Raw genomic sequence first — 25,399 nt, forward strand, 5'->3', positions numbered from 1 at the left:
CCTTCTTTGGTTTTTGTTGTGATGTGTTTTTTGTAGTTGAGTTCATTGTCCACCCATATACCTAGGTCTTTTACGTTGTCTCTTAATTGGATACGGATGTTGTCTATTTGTATGGAGTGGTTGGTTTTTGATCTTGCGTCTTTTCTTTCTATCAGAATGCATTCTGTTTTGTTCATGTTGAGGCACAGCTTTAGGTGGTTTAACATGTTTCTGATTGATTCAAGGTGAGAGGCTGCTAAAATCATTGCATCTTCGATGGTGGAGGTTATCTGTGTGAGGAGTTGTATGTCATCAGCGTACATATAGAATGTTACGCCTAGACCAGAGATGAGTTGGCAAGAGTGGGAGTAGGTATATATTAAAGAGTATGGCTGATAGTGCGGATCCTTGTGGCACTCCTGTTTCAAGAGGGATGGCTTCAGATGAGTTGTGTTGATGCTGACTTTGAAATGTCTGTTTTTGAGGAAGGATGTGAACCAGTCTAGTGTTTTGCCTGAGAGCCCAATGTTTGCTAGTCTTGATATTAGGCTTTTGTGGTCTACTGTGTCTAATGCGACCGAGAGGTCCAGAAGGATTAGTAAATGGTTTATTTTATTATCGAAACCTCTTATTATATTATTTGATAGGTTGAGTAGCAGGGTTTCTGTGGAGTGGTTTTTCCTAAAACAGTGTTGTGCGGGATGCAGGATGTTTCGAGGTGATCATTGATCTGTTTCAGAGCCGCTTTCTCTGTCAGTTTTGCAAGTAGGGGTAGGTTGGAGATTGGACGGTAGTTCAGATCGTTTGGGTCTAGGTTCTTCTAGTATAGGGTAGTATAGTATTTAATTGATGACTGGGACACCTTTCCTCTCTTGGGGCAATTTTCTCCACACACACACCCCCCCCCCCCCCAATCTCCCACCAGGGGATGTGAATTCTGCCTTCATAGTATCCCTGGTTAATGTTGGTAATGGACAGCCTAGCCAAGGATTCTAATCAAGGTCCTCCACATGGCAGTGCTCAGTACTGCTTCAGTAGAGATGTGCATTCGTTTTTCATTTATTAGACAATTCATCATGGTTCATGGGCACCAAAAAACAAACTGAATTTTTCCAAAATTTCAGAAAAATTCATAGTTCGCTAGTGCGCGTTAATGGGAGTTAGCGCGCGTTAACACAAAAATTGGGACCCATGGGGAAAAAACCCCCAAACTGCAGGGAAAAACGAAATTTCCTGCAGGGGCCTCAAAAAGAAGCCCAAACTAATAGGTGTTAACAATGCGCACATCTCTATGCTTCAGAGCCACCAGGCTAGTATAGTATTTAATTGAGGAGTCTGAGTTGAATCTGAACATATGGATTGCTTCAGACACAAATAGTATTAAAATGAAGGCCTTTTTTGCTGGCATTGTAAATTGGCAAGCCTTTACCACTAAATATTGTGACTTCTTGAAATAACTGAGCTCTGAAGTGTGGTCAGAATGCAAACAGCAGAGTTAAAGAATGTCTAAGCAGTTTGCAATGCTTTTTGTGTTAATGCTTGAAAATCTCTGGTTTGTGTGATTTTCCACATTTGAAGTGTTAACTTCTCACTGCAACCAAGATGTCAAACATTTGGGAAGGTTGTCAGGGGACATTTTACTAGCAATACTATAAACTAGGGAAATATATTAAAATGGTTTATCAGTTTTTGGTTTTTTTTTCCCGTTTGCAGTAATTTATTATCCAAATATAAATTAGGATAAGTATTTGGTTTATGAAGAACAATATTTTCTTTTCATCTAGTCTGCAACATCTATGCCTATCCAGCCTGCTTGGTATGATGGATCTGAGAGAACTCAGGGAGCATACTCAAGCCTGCTTAATCAGCAACAGGACTGGGATTCTAAGAGACCAAAACTCTCATATTCTGGGTTCACCTCTACATCTGGTGTAAGCAGCAGCCAGAATGCAGTTTCAGGTACAGGTAATGTTGCAAATGAAGATTATACCTGCATCTTGAGCATGTATGTACATGTTATGGAATGATCTGAATGTTTGCGATAACGAGGAGAACCTGATGAGTGAGGATTACATAATGTCACTGTGGCGTGAATATGATCAGATGGGAGCCAGTCTGAAATTTCATTATAGCTAGACCTTCTTTAAAAAAAAAAAAAAAAAAAAGTACATCTAATTGCACACACGGGGGGGGGGGGGGGGAGTTCTAATTTTTTAGTCACCTAAGAAATTGTTGCAATTTGGTTTGACATAATCCTGGTTTGCAATACACTGAACTGAAGATAGTCTGATCTCAATAGTGTGGGTAAATTTAATAGTGATTAAAAAAAAAAGTAAACTGACCTGCAGTTCGCAGTCTTGTTCCAGTTTCCACATTTTGTTATGAAAGATGCCCTCTGCAGTTTCCAAAGTGCAATTGTACTGAACTACCATGTAAATGGAATGATCCCTGTGTAAGTGGTACTTTTTTCCAAACCCTTCTATGGTAACTGAAGTTTTGTTCACTATTTCTGCTTTTCCTGGTCTTCTGACCATTTTTCCTTTTCACTTCAGATGTACAATCCCATCTCATTTCTTATTCTTTTCATTGACTTCTGGGGAAAAGTCTTGTTGCCTTGCTGTTGTACCCTTAGCTATTTTTATGTGCTTGTACTGTCCTGGCTGCCTTCCCTGATTACCTCAATTTTCCATAGAATAATAACAGCAGATAGCCCATACTCATGTACTCTGACTTATAGTTCCTTTCTCTTTTGTCCCATGTCATCTTGAATTTTGATAGCATATGTTTCCACTATATCCACTGGGAGTCTGTTCCAAGTGTCGACACCATTTCTGTAAAGAAATACGTCCTGAATTTAACCCCCTTTTACCCTCTTCCCATGACCTTTTGTTCTAGAACCTCCTTTTCATTGAGAAGCCTACCTCCTGTGTGTCTTTATTCCTTGAAAGTATTTAAATCTCTCATATATCTCCCCTTTCTTTCAGGGTATATGTGTTTAGATCTTTGCCTGGCTTCATATACTTTTATGGCCCTTTTTCTAGTATAATCCATTGTTCTACTTCATAAAGAGATTGGAGGGGGAAGGGAAACCAATCTTAAAACTGGTATTCTTGAAGTCCAAGACCCTGACCTTTGTGTCTTTTTGCTCTTATATTAAACCGCAGTGTCTGATCACTGAAGCTCAGGTGACTATCACCTCTGACCTTAAACTATTGCCCATTTGAAAGTACTGGTCAGATAATGCCTACTCCCTTGTGAGTTCTGTTGTCATTTTACCTCAGGAGAGCCTCTTCTAGAGATTTCAAGATATCTACATTTTCTGCAAACCAGTGTCCGGCAGATTAAAATCTCTCATTTCCTAGCGTGTAGCAGACGGACTCAGGACCAATGGGTATAGTGTACTCCTGATAGCAGTTGGAGACGGATCAGATTTCAATCTGACGTCAGCCCCTAGTACATATACCCCTGCAGGAAGTGCAGCTCTCCAGTATTTTCCGTCTCCATAGCAGTTAGGGACTCTACGCACGCTCGCACAGCGTTAGAGTAATTTTACCAAAGAAAACCAAAATAAGAAATCTTACCTCTACAGATGAGCCCCACTCTCCTGTGGTGACACTCATCTGGTCCCTCCCCCAGTTGAGATTTCCCGATGTGATTTCTGCGATCCCTCGGAGGTAAAACCTTGGTCCGGCGGCTGACCCTTGGCGGGGACCTAACCCCCGACATTGGGTGAGGCTGAGAGGCAGCAGATGCAACCTCGAGCGCGGTGGTGAAGGTATTTTCCCTCTCCCCCCGCAGCTGGAGACCGCCTGGAACAATACCGGGAAGCGCAGAGACTAGGTAAGGTAGAAATCTATTTTAAAGTCTCCATCTCTGAAGCTCGAGGAGCCGCACAGGTCACCAGCTGTGACCAGTGCCACCGGGTTGATCTGCCCTAGCAGGGCTAGATCCCGGTCAGATCCGAGGATCCTCCCATGTGGAGACTCTCAGAGGTGGTCACAGTCACCATTTTGCTCTGTCCGCCATTTTGATTCTTGCGCACAGAGGCGAGCCGTGCACACACATACCTTGTGCGTACAACATTGCGTGCACAAGAACCGGGCGCATAAGCGATGTGCATAGCCACGCGCTTACTGTGCCGGGGGCATAACTTCGACCTGTGCGCACAACTCCGCACACCGGAGCGCACAACTGTATTTACATGCACAAGCCATGGCACCACTGGAAAATAAACTCAAAGCTCAGGGCCTTTGCCCAGCATGCCACATTAGAGCTGCACAGCATGAGGAGGCCACGGCCCTGTGTATACAGTGTGAAGAGGCCCTAGGGGATCCAACTCATGGCCCGCTCCAGCCTCTCGAGCAGTACGCCGGACCTAGCATTGCACAGCGGGACCTCCCCCTCAAACTGGGCTCCCTATGGACACTGCGCCTCTTAGTCTAGACCCAGCATCTGGGTGGAATTCTTCAAAGGTCTGCATACCTTCGTCCACATGCATACGGGGCCTCCTATAATACGGCCACAGGCGCCACCAGAGGACCTCAACATGCCGGGACCCTCTATGCCCAGGGAAGTGATCCCACCACCCAGAAGCCCCACCTTCGAGGACACTGACAACTCAGATGAGGATTCAGAACCCCTGGAGGGGGTTCTGAATCCTCATCCCCACCAGGGGACAGAGCCCTCATCCCCACCAGGGGACAGAGCCCCACCGAACCATGCGACGCTTCTTCACCAAGGACGAACTTCCAGACCTGGTCACACACAGCTTAAAAGAGCTTGCTATCCCGGACACAAGTCCCTCGGGGGAACCTAAGACGGACCCACTATTAGAGGGACTCCGTCAGACCTCCCGCCATTTCCCACTATTACACGCCGTCCAGCAACTAATTGACCTGGCATGGGATGCACCAGAAATGACATTCAAAGGGTGCTGGGCTCTGGCAGCCATGTACCCTCTGGACCCAGCCGCCAAAGATCTCCTGGCATGTCCGAAAGTGGATGCCATGGTCTGTGCGGTCTCGAAGCGCACTGCTATCCTGGTGGAGGGAGGAGCAGCACTCAAGGATGCTCAAGACAGACGCCTGGAATCTATTCTCAAATAGTCCTTTGTCTCCGCTACGTCTTTACAGATCGCAGCCTGCTGTGCCGTGAAGACGTGCGCCTGCTTAGCACAGACCAGGAAAAACACTCCTGGGGAGGTCCTGGAACCAGCTGTATCATTCCTCACGGACACCTCTTCTGATCTGGTACGCACAGCAGCTAGAGGGAGTGTCATCTGCCGTGGCAGCCAGAAGAGAAATCTGGCTCCAAAACTGGTTGGCCGATGCATCCTCCAAAACGAGACTCACAAGGATGCCTTTCAAAGGAACACTCCTGTTCGGAAGCGAACTAGAGAAACTAGCCAACAAATGGGGCAAGTCCCCACTGTTGCGGTTACCGGAGGACAGGAATAAGAGAACAGCGATCCTTCTCCCGAACCTCCAGGGGCAGAGGATCACAGTGCTTCAATCAAGTGGCCCGCCCCGCAGGCCGGAGCCAGTCCTTTCGGAACAAGCACAACAAAAGGGGAGCCAGCTCGGGCTCCCGCCCTAGCTGCACCTCACAAATGAAAATCAGCCGACTCATCCAAAGGAAGAAGCCATAGGGGGCAGACTTACCCTATTCTACCAAAGATGGGTTGAGAGTAAAAAGTAAAAAGTTTTGGGCTTTACTTGGGGCTGTACGAAGGGGCGAAACAAAGGGGCAGGCCCCTTTGTCGCGCTCCTTCGGTGCGCAACGCCGGCGCTATTCTGAAACCTCTTTTAAAAAACACCTAATCTATCTCCTGAAAATTTAGCAAACTTCCGTCCAATAGCAAATCTCCCTTTTATTGCCAAAATCCTCGAAAGAATAGTAAACCATCAACTCTCAGATTTCCTAAATGAGAACAACATTCTCGCTACTTCACAATTTGGCTTCCGCAAAAACCGTAGCACAGAATCCTTACTAATTTCTCTAGCTGATAACATCCTTTTCAACCGTGAGAAAAAACAACCTTGCCTCCTTATCCTCCTTGATTTATCAGCGGCATTTGACACTGTTAACCATGAGATCCTCCTTAACAGACTAACTGAGATTGGAATCAAAGACACCGTTCTCAGTTGGTTTAAATCCTTCCTCCAAGACAGGTTTTATAAAGTCAAAATTAACAATAATGAATCACAACCCATCTGCTCCACTCTAGGAGTCCCTCAAGGATCCTCCTTATCTCTGACTTTATTTAACATTTATTTACTCCCTCTTTGTCAATTATCTAATCTGAATCTAACCCACTACCTATATGCGGACGATGTCCAAATACTCATTCCAATTACCAAATCACTGCAAGAAACTCTTCATTTTTGGAACTCATGTTTTACTTCCATCTCCAATCTTCTTGCTGACCTCTGCTTAATTCTCAACACCAACAAAACTGAATTCCTCCTTATCACCCAAGATGGCAACTACAATCTCTCCAACTCTCAACCAATTCCATCACCTTCTTTTTCTCCCATAGTCAGAAACTTAGGAGTTATCATAGATAACCAACTCAATTTCAAAAGCTTCATCAGCAACACAGTGAAGGTCTGTTTCTTCAAACTTCAAGTATTAAAACGACTCAGACCTCTACTTCACCCCCATGATTTTAGATCAGTTCTGCAAGCAATCATTTTTTCAAAGATTGACTATTGTAATGCCCTTTTAATTGGTCTCCCAGCGACATCCCTTAGACCTCTTCAAATGCTACAGAATGCCACAGCTAGGATTCTTACTAATTCAAAAAAAAGGGACCACATCACTCCAGTTTTTAAAGAATCTTCACTGGCTCCCTATAAAATATAGAATTTTCTACAAAACTTGTTCAATCATCCACAAATCCATCTACAAAAACTCCCCTCTTGACCTCCGGATCCCTTTATAACTACATTCATCTTCCCGTCCTTTGAGAGCTGCTCAACAAGGCTCTCTAAAAACACCTCCAATTAAATCATTTTCAAATAAAAGAGCCTTCTCCACAGTTGGCCCGAATCATTGGAACTCTCTTCCTTCAGACCTTAGACTTGAACAATGCCCAATTACATTAAAAAAAAAGGCTCAAGACTTGGCTCTTCACTCTAGCCTACGATTAATTGGATTTAATCCTTCCAATCCTCCCTGTCTCAGTTTTATGTTTTTCACGACCAAATAACCTCAGATTTAATCACATATTACTCTAATCATTTTAATCAACTGTTAGATGTTTGACTACCATTTTTATTGATGATTCTGTTATTTAAGGTTTCTATATCTTAATGAGTTTTTAAATTGAGTAACATCCCAGTTATTCATTTCCTTGTTCTCTGTAAGACTCACTTTCAGTCATTTCAATTGTTCTCTGTAAACCGAAGTGCTTAGTGATTCTGTCTCTAGAACCTCGGTATATAAAAAATGTTAAACAGAACAAGTGGGTCCTAGCCATCATTCGAGAGGGATATTACCTGGATTTCCACCACCTCCCGCCGGACAAGTTTGTGAAATATCCCTGCCACAAACCTTCCAAGAGGATGGCAGTGGAAGCTACACTGACCAGATTGCTAGCCTTAGAGGCTATAACGCGGGTGCCTCCACAACAAATAAATACTGGACATTAATCCATCTATTTTATCGTCCCCAAGAAAGAAGGAATGTTCAGACCCATCCTGGACCTCAAGGTGGTCAACAGTCACCTGAAGATTCCTCGCTTCTGCATGGAAACACTACACTTGGTAATAAGGGCGATACAACCGGGAGAGTTCCTTACATCCCTGGATCTGTCGGAAGCCTACCTACACATTCCAATCCATCAAGAGCATCAGCGTTTTCTACACTTCTCTATCCTGGACTGTCACTACCAGTTCTGGGCACTACCTTTTGGGTTAGCCACTGTACCCTGGACGTTCACCAAGATGGTGGCTACAAGAAGCCCATCTGAGCCAGGGAACAAGACTGTCTTCACCAACCTGGATCCTACTCACCACGGATGCCAGCCAGGAGCTAACCGCCCAAGGGTGATGGAACATCAATAGCCTAGAAGCCGGGGCAGTCAGACTTGCCTGCCTAAAGTTCGTTCAGACTCCAAGACAAAGTGGTCAGAGTAATGTCGGACAATGCCACAACAGTGGCCTACATCAACTGTCAGGGAGGAACCAGAAGCCAAAAGGTGTCTTTGGAAATAGACTTCCTAATGTCATGGGCAGAAGTGAATCTTCAAGAGATCTCAGCCGTCCACATTGCCAGGAAAGACAGTCGCTGCGGACTACCTCAGCGGAGACAGTCTAGATCCAGGAGAATGGAGATGGTCAACCACAGCATTCCAATTGATAGTAAACCGTTGGGGAACACCACCATGGACCTCCTGGCAAACCGGTCCAACGCCCAAGTACTCGGTTTCTTCAGCCGCAGACGGGAACCCCAGTCCCAGGGAATCTATACCCTGGTACAGACCTGGCCACAGGAGACTGTTATACACCTTCCCGCCGTGGCCCCTATTGGGCACGATCATCCACAAGAGAGAACACCACAGGGGACCAGTACTTCTAGTGGCCCCGGACGGGCCAAGAAGACTGTGGTGCAAAGACTGACAGGGAGCTCCCTGCCGCTACCTCCACACAGAGACCTGCTCCAACAGGGACTGATCCTCCACGAGGATCCAGCTAGATTCTCTCTTACGGTCTGGCCATTGAGAGGACTCGCCTGAGGAAGAGCGAATACTCGGGGGCAGTAATTGACACCCTGCTCCGAGCACGCAAGTTCTCCACATCCCTAACATAAGGATTTGGAGAATATTCGAAGCCTGGTGCGAGGACCGCAACATCATACCACGCTCTGTCAAAATTCCTGTGGTTTTGGAATTCCTGCAGAAGGGATTCTCAACTCCATCAAGGTACAGGTGGCCGCATTGTCATGCTACGGAACCTAGAGCGAGAGCGGCAGCATAGCCTCTCACCCGGATGTCTCCTGCTTTCTGAAAGGATTCAAGCAGATTCGACCACCCCTGAAGTGGCCGGTGCCTCTTTGGAACCTCAACCTGGTCCTAGATTTCCTAGCAGGAACCTCCTTCAGACCTCTCCGGCCTGTCTCTCCGACTATTAACACTGAAGACAGCCTACCTGTTGGCAGTCTGTTCGGCCCGTCGTATATCCGATCTACAAGCACTGTCCTGCCGAAAGCTGTTCCTCAGACTCACCCCGGGAACCATCCAGTTACGCACAGTTCTGTCCTTCTTCCCCAAAGTGGTTTCTCACTTCCATCTCAACCAAACCATCTTGCTACCATCACCAGATGAGCATAAGAATTCGGAAGAGGCTTGAAGTCTACACCATCTCAACGTCGGCAGGCTCCTAGTCCGATACCTGGAAAGGTCAGAATCCATACGAAAGACGGATCATCTATTTGTCCTTCACAGCGGGAAGAAGCAAGAGGAAGCAGCCTCGCGAGCAACCATAGCCCGCTGGATCAAAGAAGTCATCAAGGCGGCCTACGTAGAAGCAGGCAAGCCACCGCCTTTACAAGTCAAGGCCCATTCTACTAGAGCCCAGGCAGAGTCCTGGGCGAAAACCAAGATGCTGTCACCCGCCGAGATCTGTAGGGCGGCGACATGGTCCTCCATCCACACCACCTCCAGGTTTTACCGCCTGGATGTTCAGGCTCAGGAGGACACAGCATTTGCAAGGGCAGTACTAAGTGGGTCACGGGCAGCCTCCCACCCGGTTCGGGAGTAGCTTTTATATATCCCATTGGTCCTGAGTACATCTGCTACACGCTAGGAAATGGAGAAATTACTTGCCTGATAATTTCGTTTTCCTTAGTGTAGACAGATGGACTCAGCATCCCACCCACGGTTGCCGTTACTCATGGAATTCTCGGGGGACATCCCCGGGAGCGAGTGATTCATGGGTAAGCCATGCTTTCCTTCATCTAGGACACCCATCCTATCAAGTGTCGACGTTTCTCGATTGAGGGCACTGGTGGTCTCCAGCTATAACCAATTCAATCAGTTCAAATTAAGTTATCCAAGTTATAAAGTTAATCAAGTTATTCAAATTATTCAGTCATACATATACCCACAATGCTTTTTGAGGAGAATACTGAAGAGCTGCACTTCCTGTAGGGGTATATGTACTAGGGACTGACGTCAGATTGAAATCTGATCCGTTTCTAACTGCTATCAGGAGTACACTATACCCATTGGTCCTGAATCCATCTGTCTACGCTAAGGAAAACAAAATTATCAGTTAAGTAGTTTCTTCATTAGCAATACCTCCTCTTTCATTTCACTCTTATGGATGCTTCTTTGTTGCACTGACATCCAGCCTCAGGCAGAAGAGTGAATCTGTTTACATTGGTGAAAAGTATAATCCTCACTTTCTAAAATTACCCAGAGTGCTGCTGCTCTGCTGCCACTATTTCCATGTCCCCTGCATTTCAGTTAGTTTATTGTTCATGCTGAAACAGTCTGAGCTTTCTGTCCAGCATTGTCTTTTGGTTTCACGGCATGTTTGGACATATACTTCTACTCCTACTTATGCCAGCTAAGTATACCATCCTTCATATTTTTGATTCTGGGCCATAAAGAACTGCTGTTCAAAAGTAGGCACTGATTTTATTTTAAAAAAAAAAGAAACCCCCACACAATACAAGCATAGGATGTAATGAAGACTAATGGTTGATTTGGTGCCCTCTAAATATTTACTACTATTTGCAAGTTCGCGTATTATTACTACATTTGTTACTTGTAAGTCAATACTAAAGATTTTTCCTAGTTCTTATGTTTCTCACAGGACAAGCAGGATGGTAGTCCTCACATATGGGTGACAACATCAGGATGGAGCCCAATCACAGAATACTTTTGTCAAAGTTTCTAGAACTTTGGCACCTACTGGGCATGCCCAGCATCCAGCAGGGGTCTCCCTTAGTCTCTTTTTTTTTTTCTTTCCACAAAGCTTTAGCCACACGGATTTTTGGAGCTCTTCACAAGTTCCTGACAGGAATTTTCTTCTCAGGAAATTTTTTTAAAAACTTGCAAAAGTTTATATCCCCTGGGGGTCTCCCTTCTCTGCCCTCGATTGTCGCGTTTGTACGGTAAGTGTGCCCTGTTTTTCGGTCTGTTCCCGGCGGGGGACCAGCGTAGTCCTTATCAGCACAGACTGCGGCTGGCCTAAATTTTTCACCGGCCACGATGGCAATGGGTTTTCAACAGGGACAGTGTCAATCACAGACCCTCATTTGGTCTGTGTATTATGTCTCGGCCCGTCGCACGATGTGGAGACATGTAGCAATTGTGCCCAAATGACTTCAAAGGGCCGTTGGGCACGTTTGGGGAAAAAATGGCGCTCTTATTTCAGCACCCATCTTCAGACACCATCGACTCCGTCCCCGGCGAAGCAACGTCATCGCTCCGATACCAAGGAGTCCTGATCAGTGTCTCTGTCTTCAGCGTCCCCGTCATTGATGCAGGAGTCAAAGGCTGAGCACTGTGAAAAGCACCGGCACAAGCATCTGAGGCAAGTCCCTTTGACTTCGGGGACACCGGTGGAGTCATCGCAGAGTCTCAAGCCACCAGAGAAAACCCGAGCTGAGGAGCATAAATCCATCCTTGAAGTCGGATGCACCAAGGTGTCTCTCGCCTTCAGTGGGTGCAGCCGCCGAGACTCCACCGGGACCGGTGGACCCTCCGGCATTACCCGCTATGCCTCCCACTCCGGACCTGGGGCTCACCACCTCAGGTTCCAAGAGGAATTACACCGGATGGTGCAAGAGGCAGTGGTCCAGGCTGTCTAAAGCCTCCCAAGACCACCAGTGCCCGTGCCGGATGCCACCGATGCTACTCCCTCTCCTCGATAAGCTTGATGTGCTTATCTGTGCCCTGCCGGGAGCACAGAGGAAATCAGAGCCCCATGGCTCCATCGACACCCATTCCACTCTTGTCGGATGAAGAGGACTTGTCGAGGCCGGAGCCCGTTCCGGGGCCTTCGGGAGTGCCCGCACCGAGGAGACCGGCAAAGTCATCGATGCCACTTTGCCCGGCACTAGTGCCGGATCTGGATTTATGTGCCAAGGCCGGGACCATCGATGCCGGCACCAATACCTTCGGTGCCAAGACTTTCTCCAGCCAGAGGGGGTTCGTTTTTTCCACTACGACCCACCGATGGATGTGGGGGATCAGCCATATGATACATCTGATTCCCAAGACTCAGCCAATGTCCCATCAGAGCCGTCACCTCCGGAGGAAAGGCACAAGTCTCCGCCGGAAGACCTCTCCTTTATTAGCTTCTTTAAGGAGATGGCGGAGACTATTCCCTTTACACTGCAGACGGAGGAGGACTCCAGGCATAAAATGCTGGAGGTACTTCAGTTCCTGGATCCTCCAAAGGAAATGTCTGTCCCCGTCCATGAAATTCTGCTAGATTTGATGTAACGAAACTGGGAGCATCCTGGGACGGTTCCTCCTGTGAATCGCAAAATTGATGCGATCTATCTGGTGCAGCCATCCCCTGGCTTCCAAAAGACACAATGGTGGTGGAGTCCGCCCAGAAGAGGGCCAAGCGTCCAAAGCCTCATTCTTCAGCACCTCCTGGGAAGGAGCAGAAGTTACTCGACGCTTTAGGGCATAGAGTGTTCGGAGCTATGCTCATTTCACGTATTGCGTCATATCAATTATATCTACACTTAGAAAAAATATCGAAATCATTCAAACCCCAGTAATACTCAAAAACAACCAGAAAATAGAACTAGCGGAAAAAGTAAGGAACCTTGGCATAATAATAGACCCCGAAATTAATCTAAAACACATATCGCTAAAAGTAAAAGAAGGCTCTGCTAAACTCATGATTCTCAGAAAACTTATACAGTTACTAACTCCTGCAGATTTCAGAACAGTGCTTCAGGCACTAGTTTTCGCCAGTACCAATTTACTGTAATGCACTTTTTCTAGGACTCCCAAATACAACAATAAGACCACTTCAAATTCTACAAAACAGTATAGAGAATACTAACTGGAAAAAGGAGACACCATATAACAAACTCTGGATGAACTTCATTGGCTACCCATAGAACAAAGAATAAAATACAAAGCACTATGCACCATACATAAACTAATACATGATGAAAAAGCGAACTGGCTAAACACTGCCCTACGGGTACATGTACCACACAGGAACCTTCGTTCAGCAAACAAATCTCTTAACCATTCCCTCAGTCAAGACAGTGAGACTAACCCAGGTAAGAGAGAGGTCATTGTCTTTAGCAGGACCCACACTCTGGAACATAATGCCTTTAGACTTCTCTTGAATGTTTTGGGGTCTCTCTGTAATCTGATCTCTAAAGACATGGCTTTTTAAACAAGCCTTTTATAAAGAGACCAGAGAATAGAAAATACACTGGAATAAACAGAAGAGCACCGGCACACAGCACTGTTCTCAAATGTGCATTGAGTACACAATGAATGTAATATAACACAGTAAATGTGATTTTTTTTTTGACCTATAAAAGTACCTTCTTGGTACACCTGGCCAGATCCTACATCATTAAACATTTATACATATTTTTATGATTTAATGTAACAAACTTAATGGCACCTGTTTAGAATGTACTATAGTATGCTTACTCCAGACTTATGTGCCTACATGTAAACCATTGTGACAGTATAATCCACTGTTTTCCCAGTTCCATGTAACCCTGGTTCTATGTAATGCTTGTTGCAATATTGTGTTCCACTGTAAACCAATATATGTATCTTGCCACATGAAGGTCTGTATAGAAAAGTTCAAAATAAATAAATAACTTAGCGGCGGTATAGAAAAGACTTTAAATAAATAAATATGACCCAATACAATCGGAATCTCTTCAAACAATTACAGGACTTTGAGTCCCTCCCGGAGCAGCTTCAAGATCAGCTGAACTCTATCATTAAGAAAGGCTTCAACGCCAGGAAACATGAGGTCAGATCGGCGTATGATGTATTTGATACGGCATCCCAATTGTCAGTGGCTGGCATCAGCGCTAGACTTTGGGCTTGGCTGAAGTCCTTGGGTCTCTGCCTGGAGGTGCAAGATCGTTTGGCTGATTTCTCCTGCACAGGGGATAATCTTTGGAGAAAAGATCCAGGAGATGGTGGCCCAGCTGAAGGATCACAATGAAACACTGTCAGCTCTCGGCTGCTCATGCTGAGTTTTCAACTTCCTCCAAATGGCCATTCCGATGAGAGACGAAACGACCAGTGTACATAGCCCGGAGATGATATTCCCCCACCAGCACGGGCTCATCCATCCCATCTGTTCCAGAAACCTCCACCAAGATAGCCACAGACTCAGAAGGCACAACCTCCTGCCCAGCCTAGTCCTGCTGTGGGATTTTGACTTCCAGCTCGGGAGTGAATGTCATCCCCCTCTGCCATATCTGCTTGTCGGCAGCCGGCTCTGCCACTTCACTACCATGTGGTTAAAGATCACCACAGACCGGTGGGTCCAGTCGGTCATAGCTCAAGGTTACCACCTAAACTTCCTCTCCATCCCGTCGGACACTCCACCTCGGCCGGGATGGACCTCCTCCGACCATTCTAATCTGCAAGAGGAAATAACTTCCCTCCTGCAAGCAAATGCCATAGAACCGGTTCCTCTTTCCCAGAGAGGACACGGCTTCTACTCCCGATACTTCTTAATTCCAAAAAAGATGGGAGGCATTCGCCCAATATTAGACCTTCGGGCTCTAAACAAACATCTTCGGAAAGAGACGTTTCGGATGGTAACCTTGGGCTCCTTAATACTTCTCCAACAGGGGGATTGGCTTTGCTCTCTGGACATAAGACACGTACATGCACATTGCAATTACCCCATCTCACAGACAGTACCTCCGATTCCTTGTCGGAAACCAGCATTTCCAGTACAGAGTACTTCCATTCGGCCTTGCTTCAGCCCCTCGTGTCTTCATGAAATGCCTGGCAGTAGTAGCCGCATACTTGATAGACATGAGGGCCTAGTCTTCTTATCTAGACGACTGGTTACTGAGTGCTTGGTCACTGGAACGGGTTCTTCACGCCCTCTGTCTTACAGTGCAGCTACTACTGTCCTTGGGATTTCTAATCAGTTATCAGAAATCTCACCTAATTCAGCTCAAATACTCTCCTTTATTGGAGCGAATCTAGACTCGATCCAGGCAAAGGCGTTTCTTCCCAGAGACCGAGCTCATACGCTGGTGTTACTGGCGCGTGCTATACAGTCTCGCTGAACCACGACAGCTCGTCATGTACTCGTCTTGCTGGGACATATGGTATCCTCGGTCCATGTTACCCCAATGGCTCGTCTGGCCATGAGAATAACGCAGTGGACATTAAAAATCGCAGTGGTCACAGGCACATCATTCAATGTCCAACATTGTCCATATCACCAGGCAGCTTTGCCTCTCACTAGCGTGGTGGATCCAAGAATCCCACCTGCTCCAAGGGCTACCATTTCAAGCTCCAGAACCTCAGATGATCTTAACTGATGCGTCCACTCTAGGGTGGGGAGCACATGTCAGCCAATTGCAGACTCGGGGAACCTGGTCGGCAGAGGAGTCACAGCATCAAATAAATTTTCTGGAGCTCCGAGCAATCAGATATGCTGTCTGGGCGTTCTGGGATTGCTTGTCCAACAAAACAATCCTAATCCAAACGGACAACCAGGTAGTGATGTGGTAAGTCAACAAGCAGGGAGGAACCGGGTCCTACCTCCTATAACAGGAAGTAGCACAAATTTGGGCTTTTGCTCTCTCAGGCCATGCTCCTGAGAGCAACCTTCCTGGCGGGTGTGGATGATGTTCTAGCGGACAATCTCAGTCTAATTTCAGCTCCACGAGTGGTCCCTCAACCCTGTGGTGGCGGACTGGATGTTTTGGAAGTTGGGCTATCCAAGCATCGACCTCTTAGCGTCTCTTCACAATCGCAAGGTGGACAACTTCTGCTCCCTACATTGTAGTCGCCAAGTTCCACCTCTGGATGTGTTCGCCCTGTCCTGGGCGAAGGGCCTCCTCTCTGCATACCCACCACTTCCTCTCATCAGCAAGACTCTTGTGAAGCTACGCACAGACAAGGGCCTAATGATTCTAATCGCCCCCTACTGGTCACGACAGGCATGGTTTCCCATCTTTCGGGGCCTCTCAGTGCATCCACAGGTTCGCCTAGGCACGGATCCGTCCCCGAAATCGCAGAGGAACGGACAATTATGCCATACCAACCTTCAGGCCTTGTCACTGCAGCCTGGATGTTGAAAGGTTAATTCTGCGGCTGCTCAATCTCTCAGTCTCTATCTCAGGTCCTGGCAGCTTCACGAAAGCCTCTACTAGAAGATCTTATTCTAAATGGACAAGATTTCCTTATGGTGCACTTCAAAGGAGTTGGATCCTTTTACCTGCCCCACAACGAAAGTTTTGGACTACCTCTGGCATCTGAGTCAGGTCTACAATCTTCCTCCATTAGGGTACATGTCAGTGCGGTTTTCGCCTTCCATAAGGGTACAGGAGATGTCTCTAATTCAACACAATCCTTAGTAGCTTGCTTCACCTCCAGCTCCGTCCTCCGGCCCCAGTTTGGGACCTTAGTGTGGTATTAGCACAACTCATGAAATCTCTTTGAGCCTCTGCATTCCTGCGAGTTACGGCATCTCACTTGGAAGGTCCTTTTCCTTCTTGCATTGACGTCTGCTTGCCAGATCAGTGTGCTGCAGGCGCTGATTACGTAACCCCCCCTTATACAAAATTTCTTCATGATCGGGTGGTCTTCCGAACTCATCCTAAATGTCTACCGAAAGTAGTATCTGAGTTTCATTTAAATCAATCCATAGTTCTGCCTACTTTCTTTCCAAAACCCCACTCACTTCCTGTTGAGCGGGCTCTCCATTCCTTGGACTGTAAACGTGCGCTGGGCTTTTATTTGGAACGCACTGCAGCCCATAGGAAGTTCACCCAGCTCTTTGTCTCCTTTGATAGACTTTAAGCTGGGAAACCCGGTGGGAAAGCAGACCCTGTTCTCCTGGATGGCGGACTGTATTTCCTTCTGCTACCAACAAGCTGGACAAAGCTGGCACACAAGATTCAATCATTGACCAGTCTGTTTTGCGCGATCTGTTCTCAGCTTAATACTCAACTTACGTCCTACAGCCCGCTGGAATTTTCAGGCTGCCCGTTATCCAAAGAACTACCCCTGTTGTTGTGCCTGTTGCACATCTTTGGGTGTTTTTGGTACATATGCGGGCATCCTCAGCTTGTTGTTCACCCATATGTGAGGACCACCATCCTGCTTGTCCTGTGAGAAAGCAGAGTTGCTTTCCTGTAACAGTTGTTCTCACAGGACAGCAGGATGTTAGTCACGAAACTCACCCGCCACCCCGCGGAGTTGGGTACGCTTGCGATTTATTTTATTTTTCGTACGCTCTTTTTACTAAACATGGGACTGAAGGGAGACCCCTGCTGGATGCAAGGTTAGTGCCATGCTAGGCATGCCCAGTAGGTGCCAGTCAAAGTTCTAGAAACTTTGACAAAAGTATTCTGTGATTGGGCTCCATCCTGATGTCACCCATACGTGAGGACTAACATCCTGCTGTCCTGTGAGAACACCTGTTACAGGTAAGCAACTCTATTTCTTGGGTTTAATGTTACTTTTACATAGAATGCTTCCCGTATGTCTGCCCAATCCTGCCCTCTATGAACACAGTTGTCTAGAATTGACTGTATCTTGGTTATTCAACATGTTGAACCATACCTTTGACAGCAATTGTATTTAGAGCTTTCGTCATGAGAGCTTGCACTGATTTTTTTTTTCTAGACTGAGTATTTGTTCCGTAGCTTTACAGATATTTTTCCTTACTATGTCTTCTCTCTGTATAGCCTCATACCTGCCTACCTTCTCTGTCTTATAGACAGTTTTAAGTACACCTTTTTGTTTTTGTTTTTTTTTTTCCTCCAAGCATTCTTTGTTTTGGGGATGATAGCCTGCTTCAATCAACTTTCATCTATTACCTCCCCTCCATCTAAATTTAATTTCCTCTCAACTATGATCAAATTGTTCAGCTAGGGCATTCTGGTTTTTTTTTTTTTTTTTGTTTGTTTCCCCTTTCAAACAGATATAGGCTGTTCTACCATAAAGCTTTTTTTTTTCTCTTGTTAGGTAAAGTTCTAGCCTCTAAGATATCCCAAACTTTTGTCTTTTTATATTAGCTTTTCAGTAGTATTTTGAAGATCTTGGTATAACATCTCTCCTCCCCCTTTACCATAAACATGTAATGCCTCCAGTAAAACTATTGTGCTTGCCTGCTGCCTCCCCCAACCCCCGTGGTCCCCCTTCAACTTGAATTCCTCCTATACTACACTGAAGTAGTTTGTAGCCAGGCCATTTGTCCCCATGTGGAGTATATCAGCTTTGCCTTCTCTTTCCACTCCAGCAATATTAAGAATGACTTTTACATTCTGGCTTGAGGATACCAGTAAGCATTTGACCGCCTTGTTTCCAATTCTCCCCCCAAAATCTTTTCCTCTGATAGAGCCCCCTCACTAGAAGGTATTGCAGAAGCTAGAATCTGAGTTCAAATGTTAACTATGTTGGATAAATAAATGTTTACTCTTCAAGTACTAGGTTACAACATTGACAACTGTCAAACTTGCTTCCTTGTGCTGGGTGGTCGTTCTTAAAATTTAATTTGTATAATTAACAAAATATGCTACAACTTAACAAACAAAATGATTTATTTTGTAACATATAACAAATTTATAATTTTAAAACAGTTACAATTATGTTCCTTTTATTATATTTATCAAGTTGTTTGTTCCTCTCTCTCCTTCTGCCCTATTCTTTCTTGCTGCTCTTCCCCTGCCCACCTCTCACCTTTTTCTTGCCTGCTCCCCTTCTCCCCCACCCTTGTTCATTGTATTTTCTACCTGCTTCAGTTTTTTGTAAACCGGCATGATATGCCCTATGAATGTCGGTATATTAAAAGTTAAATAAATTAAATAAATAAATAAATAAACATCTTTTCAGGTGTTGACTCCAGGGCTTACTAAACTATGATTAAGCTGATGAGGTCATGTGGTACTTTTACAAACCAATCAAAGTACTTGTCACTTCATGTTCTTGGCTTGACAGTTAGCATTGTGATGACACATGTGAGTCATCTTACAGCTAATATTTTCAAACATTTTATATAAACAAAAACCTGTGCCCTGAGATTTTCACCCTAGATTCTAATTATGTAGTTGCACTTTTTTGGAAGTATTTTTTAATTCATCATTTCCACTTCCTAGATTCACCATGGAGATATGGCCATGGTCCCAGGTCTTCATCAGTGCTACTTGCTTCATCTGGATCTGAACTAATGAGGGACCCGAGAGATCCAGAGAAGACAGCAGATTCATCTGTAAAGAGTTTTGTGGATTATAGTCAAAGAAATGGTGACTTAACATCTTCAACATGTATGTATATAATTGCACACTTTTTTGTATTCCTTCAGATGTATGATGCAAAAAATTAAAATTTAAACCATATACTGACATGCTCCTTCTTGGCTCTAAAACCATGGTGGCATGAGCATTTTAAGTAAAATCATATTACTATAGTATTCTGATACTAGTGGATTTGGTTATGCCAGGCTCAGGCTATAATGTAAACGAACTTTTGTAACAGTTAAGTAGGACTAATACCTGCTTCACAATTGTGTACCAGTTGGTTTGCTGCTAAACCTTTACACAAAGGTGATCAAAAAAATAAAATTGGAAGGAGCGAGTTCCACTAAATTATATAACAGTGATATGGGTTGGCACCAAACCTAGTATGTTTTGTACTCATTGCTCATGCCCCTGTGACTTATGTAATGAGTAAGATCCCTTCTATGAGGAAAAACAGGATGACTTGTGACACATGGAAATGACATCTGATGTCACTAATGCAGAGCATCTTCCTGAGTAACCTGGGAAAAAAGTTCTGAACATGCATGGAAATCTTATAAAGCTATACTACCTTGCAGCACTCTTAGTCTCTTTTTTGTCTATGGTAGATTGACTGCATTGTCCCTCAACTTCTTTTTTTTTTTTTAATTTTTTTATATTGAGGCAAAGAGGTCTCATCAGTCACATTTTTCCTATTCTTATCCTGTAAAATCTTTAACAGGTTTGTGTGTGTGTCTACTTTGCCCTGAATTTTCCTCCATAGTGCAGCCGCAGACACATTTTTGAAGGAGAAATTATCGCCTTTGTTTTGTTACCATGGCTTCAAATTATGGTCTCCCTCAGCAATTTCAAGATGTCAATGAGTTTTGTGCACACTGATGGAAGTTAGACTACAATGTCCTTGGTGGTTGCATCTGCTCAAAGATGTTACCTAGAGGTCACGTGATGCAGGGAAGGAGGATGGATGTGTTAGCTGTGCTCTCCAGGGGCCCTCCTGTCAATTCTGCATTAAATTCATGCTTTGCTCACTTTTTCCCTGGTGATTTTGTGAAAATCCTTGTCTGTCATGCATGCTTACTGTGTGAGATGCAATGAGCAATTTCACCGGCATATACGCTGATAATCGCTCCTTGTCCATTGTGCAGGGAGCCATCCTCCATGATGTCACCGGTGGGGGAGGATGACTACTCAAATTGCAGGCCTGGAGCCGGTGAGCTCTCCTTCGGCAATAGCATCCGCTCTTAACGGCTGCATTATATGGCCGTCTTAATATACTTTCCCTCCAGATTGAGGGGTTTGACAAACTTACTACCTTTGGCTAGTACATTCAGGAAGCTGAGCAAAAAGTCTCTGACTTGGAGGACAAAGTGGCACAGTTGGAAACAGATCTCAGGGATCTCTGAAAAAGCAACCAATCTTTGCTTGATAAAACTGATGACTTGGACAATCATTTCTGAAGGAACAGTCTTAGACTGGTGGGCATTCCAGAGGAAATTTAAGATTTGAACCTTGGGATGATTTTGGAGAAATGGCTGGTATCATCTTTAGACCTAGAAAACTGCACTGCTTTTTGTGGAGGGGAAGTAAACCACTAGCGCCTTTATTGCAATTGACAGGCTTGGGGAAGCAGGGCGAGATGGGCTTACTGGATTTAAGGTTATACAATGTTGTGCCAATTTAAAACAGATGGGGAACTGGTTCATGGGTACATCTTTTTATTGTGGTAACCAATATTAAATTGCTATTGTACATCCTCTCCACCTCTGCTTTATATTACATGTTTTTACTTTCTCAACTATCGACTTATTTGAGGAATCATGTTTTAATCTCCTTTTCTTGTAGCTTTTGGCATCGGATTACTTCCCAATTGAAACTGAATTATTCCACATCTCCCTTTCTCCCTATTGTGGGTAACCTTAATTTTCAACCTGGGATTTGTAGGTGGGCCTTTAGGGAATGGGAGCAGAGAGGATTGTCTATTTCTCAGGTTTTAGGTGATCAAGGGAAAATGTTGCTGCTAATTGACTTAGCAGAAATTGGGAGACGGGGGTATAGATAGTTTATCTGCAGATTCATCATGTTTGGTTATTAAAAAAATTGCTGGTGGACATGGGATGGGAATTAATGCTTGACTGGATTGATCTGGAGGACCCAGGATAAATACTTTATCTTCTTTTCATAAGACTTTGCGGGCTAAGATCAATGTGTTCTTGCTAGAGGGCTTGTGGTCTAAAGGGAGTCAGGAATTACACGTGCGTGGCTCCCTTCATTCTTATTTCAAGTTTTGGAAACATTCCCAGAATTACACAGAATATGCAGATGAGAGAAACTCAATATAGTTTTATTCAGAGCATTCATTTTGCAAAGATAAGCATACCTAGCTGGCTTAACTGATTTATGTTTGAAATATAAGGTAGAGGTTGGTACATTTGGTCACTCTTTCTGGCGTTGTGTGAATATTCAGAAATACAGTATTGGAAACAAGTCTGTCATTATATTGAAAATGTTCTCTTGGTGTGCCTGTTTTTTCAGCCCCAGTGGCAACATTTGGATTTATGAACTTGAGTAGGTCATGCTGCTCTACAAAATTTGTGGGTCTCAAGTCTTTTTAATAGCCAGAACTACTATTCTGTATCACTGGAGGGAAGAATCGGATTGAGTCACTTTATTCTGGAGGAATGCTATTCATCAGTTACTACTGATGGAGCTGATGGTTAGAAAAAAGTTCTCCCAAAGGCAAGAAGAAAATGTTGGACATCTGGCTGCCTTATATTGACTCTTTGCCTTCATGAACTAGGAGTCTGGTTTTGAATGCTTATTAGACTGGGGCTGGTTGCTTGCAAGAGATAACACTACTACTACTCATTGCAGGGGTGGTAGGGTGGGGGGTTTAACTGGTTTACTTGAGCTCAGACAAAGTGACCAGACATGGATTGTAATTTTCTTTTGTTAATCTTTAATAAAAAAATTTTAAATATAAAAGATGTCACCTAAAGTTGTCAAGCTCTGATGACTTGAAATTATCTGTACAGAAACACTGGTACTCTCTCACCAGCTCTGAAGGCATTTGTTCCAAAAGACCTGGGAGCTGCATCAACCACCAGCAATCTGTCAGAATTGATGGCACACCAAGATGGAAACACACCAGCAGTAGGGAACCCTCATAATTCTCATTTGGCACATAAGGATTCCTTAGGATAAAGCTTGTTCTCAAGTTGGCTGAAGCCTCGTTACTATTCTCCAGTTGTGTTCTAGGTAGGAGAGCAGGGAGATTTTGACACTTGCTGTGCCCCTTCCCAAGTGACTGTCTGGAGGTGATGCCATCCTTGTCAATTCAGACTGCTGCAGTAGTCTTCGAGTTTAAAAACAGCCATCCAGGAGGACCTGTTCTTTTTTTATTGAGATATCTTTACAGTTCTCTTTTTAATCTTAGAGAGGAAACTGGATAGAAGAAACTTGTGAGGCTGTATCAGTACCCCAAGCAAGTTGTTGGTGCCAAGAACCTCAGAACCATCTGTCACATCTCAAGCAATCCTGCCATCAAGTGGTTCACTGCTAAAATTGATGTCTGCATCAAAACTCTGCATCTGCACAAAGCTGAAGCTAAACAGCTTAAGACGGAAACAGTTCTTAATCCTCATTTTTAAGGAGTCAGTCTTGTAAGATTGAATATATGACTTCAGGGTCAATGTCACCCCAGACCACAGCTCATTTCATACCCCTCCCTTTCTCTTTCAAAAAAGATGTAACCTTCCCAGTTTTTCTAACTGGAATAATTTAGGCTATTGCTTTCCTAATTTAGAGGTTGAGGGTAGATCTAGGGCGGTATGGCTAGACCTCTTTAAATACTTTGCCCCAAACCACATATGTTCATGAAGGTGATTAAGCCCTGCATGGTTAGATTGCAAAAGAGCTGTTTTGTGTCTGCAGCAGACCAAAACACACAATTTTTTTTTTTTTTTTTTTTTTTTAAACCTGCTTTCAAAAGGCTTTGGATTGCAGTATTGAAACAGTTTACTTCATTGCTATGGCTCTGGGCATGAGACAATGTTGGTGGCCCATCTAAGATCGCCCTCTATTGAGGACATTTGTAAGGTTATGGTGTGATGTTTGCACCAGAGTCCCATCTGATTGTTTGGATACTGACTTTTTGAAGGAATAGCACCTTGGGTCCTCTATCTGACCCCAACCCCACCCCAAGACCATGTTATTTGGGCTTACTTCCCAAGTAAGGATATATACAGTTGTTCTGTCCCCAGTAAAGGGTACATGTTTGTGTCTGTATAAAGTGCAGCCCACCTGTGTTTACCACAGCCCCTCCTTCCTAGTACTTGTGACACTTTCTGTAACCCAGTACAAAAGTCTGAGAGCCCTGCCTTTAAAGGGAGTTTGCCTTTAACAGAAGCCCCCTCCCTTCTGTTCCTCCCATTGGGAAAGGATCTGTATGCCTTCTTAACCTAACCTGGGTCCTTTCAGGTGCCTTATTGGCTGAAGGGACTGCCCTTCATGTTCCCTCCTGTGTCACTTGGGTCCTGGGCTCGCTGCTATTCGATCTCGCCCCTTACCTCAGCCTGAGGAGATTTTCTCCTGTAAACACTTTCCAAGACCGTGGGTCAGTCTCAGCTAGGCCAGTAGAAGACTCACGTGCCTGTAACCTCTGTTACACGAACAGCTTTTTAAGTTCCTCCTACCGCTTTAATTATAAAGACTAATCAGCTTCAATCCCTCGTTCTCTTACCCTGCGTCCCAAGAAACTTCACCTCCCTTCCCCAGCTACAAGGATCTCTGCCAGAGGCATAGACGTTTGAAAGCAACACTTGTAAGTAATAAGAAATTATCTTTACAATAAATGACTTCAAACATTAAGATCTTTGTTTTGGAGACTGATTGGGAGGAACGTTAGCTGCTTTGGATGAGGAAACTTGGGAAGTTTCTGAGAGACAAAACAGTAAAAAAAAGCTGTACAATAGTATACATTTGTACGCGTAAGTTTACATACCCCTGGCAGAATTTGAAAGATGTGAAACATTAAGAAAACATGAGTGATCAAACAAAACACTTGTTTTTAATGTGTTAAAGATTGCGCTATTCTGTGATGCATAATAGTGTAATCATTAAACCATAGCAATAAGGTAAATAATAAAATGGTCCTGTTTATTTATTTATTTTTAATTTTTATATACCAGAATTCCTGTATACAATACAAATCAGTCCGGTTTACATGAAACGAAAAGATTGCCCTGGTCTGGGAGGTCAGACCGGGGTTTTTTTCACAAAGAACATTGAACATTGAACAATAACGATAAATACTTAAATATTTTCATAATTAAATTAAAAATTAAGCCAATTAGCATGATAAACTTAAATTGAACATAAAATTAAATTGAAATTTAATTTTGGATAAAATTGTATATTAACTGTAGTACAGAATATTCCCAAGTTCAGTCAGGATAAGGTGCTTAGTTAAATTCTGGAGTTTGGAACGCTTGCCTGAAGAGCCAGGTTTTTAACTTTTTTTTTAACTCTGGTAGACTGGGTTCGAGGCGTAGGTCTGGGGGGAGAGCGTTCCAATGGTGTGGTCCTGCAGTTGAGAGTGCTCTTTTTCTTAGTAATGATGCTGGAGGGGCGAACAATGTGCCTCTGTAGGCGCTTCTGATGGATCTGGAGGATAGGTGTGGACGAAGTTGAGTTTGGAGTGATATAGGTGCGGCGATGTGTATTGATTTATGAATAATGGTGAGGGTTTTAAAAAGGATTCTCTGTTTGATGGGTAGCCAGTGGAGGTTGCTCAGAATGGGGGAAATATGTTCTCTTTTATTGGTGTTAGGATTCTGGCAGCGGCGTTTTGTACCATCTGTAGAGGCTGTTCAAAAGTTTGCATACCCTTGAATGTTTGGGCTGATATTATACATTCAGATTGAGATGGCAATGAAAATATGGAAGTCAACCTGAAAGTGCGTGCATAGATACA

At 44.4% G+C, this 25,399-nt stretch overlaps 1 protein-coding gene across 3 annotated transcripts in view; it reads left to right on the forward strand.

Annotated features, from left to right (window-relative positions):
- The first annotated feature begins 1,762 nt into the window (after nucleotides 1-1,762).
- LOC115093599 (E3 ubiquitin-protein ligase MARCH7-like) overlaps nucleotides 1,763-25,399 on the forward strand; it is a 184,058-nt gene continuing 160,421 nt past the window's right edge. For 2 of the 3 annotated variants that reach the window (XM_029605579.1, XM_029605580.1), the window contains exons 1-2: nucleotides 1,763-1,944; nucleotides 19,288-19,455. In XM_029605579.1, coding sequence (XP_029461439.1) covers nucleotides 1,776-1,944; nucleotides 19,288-19,455 — 337 coding nt within the window. In that variant the 5' untranslated portion in view covers nucleotides 1,763-1,775. The remainder of the gene's footprint in view (nucleotides 1,945-19,287; nucleotides 19,456-25,399) is intronic. The other variant, XM_029605581.1, reaches the window with a different exon arrangement.

Source organism: Rhinatrema bivittatum, chromosome 6 (genome assembly GCF_901001135.1).
Source record: "Rhinatrema bivittatum chromosome 6, aRhiBiv1.1, whole genome shotgun sequence".
Classification (NCBI taxonomy): domain Eukaryota; kingdom Metazoa; phylum Chordata; class Amphibia; order Gymnophiona; family Rhinatrematidae; genus Rhinatrema; species Rhinatrema bivittatum.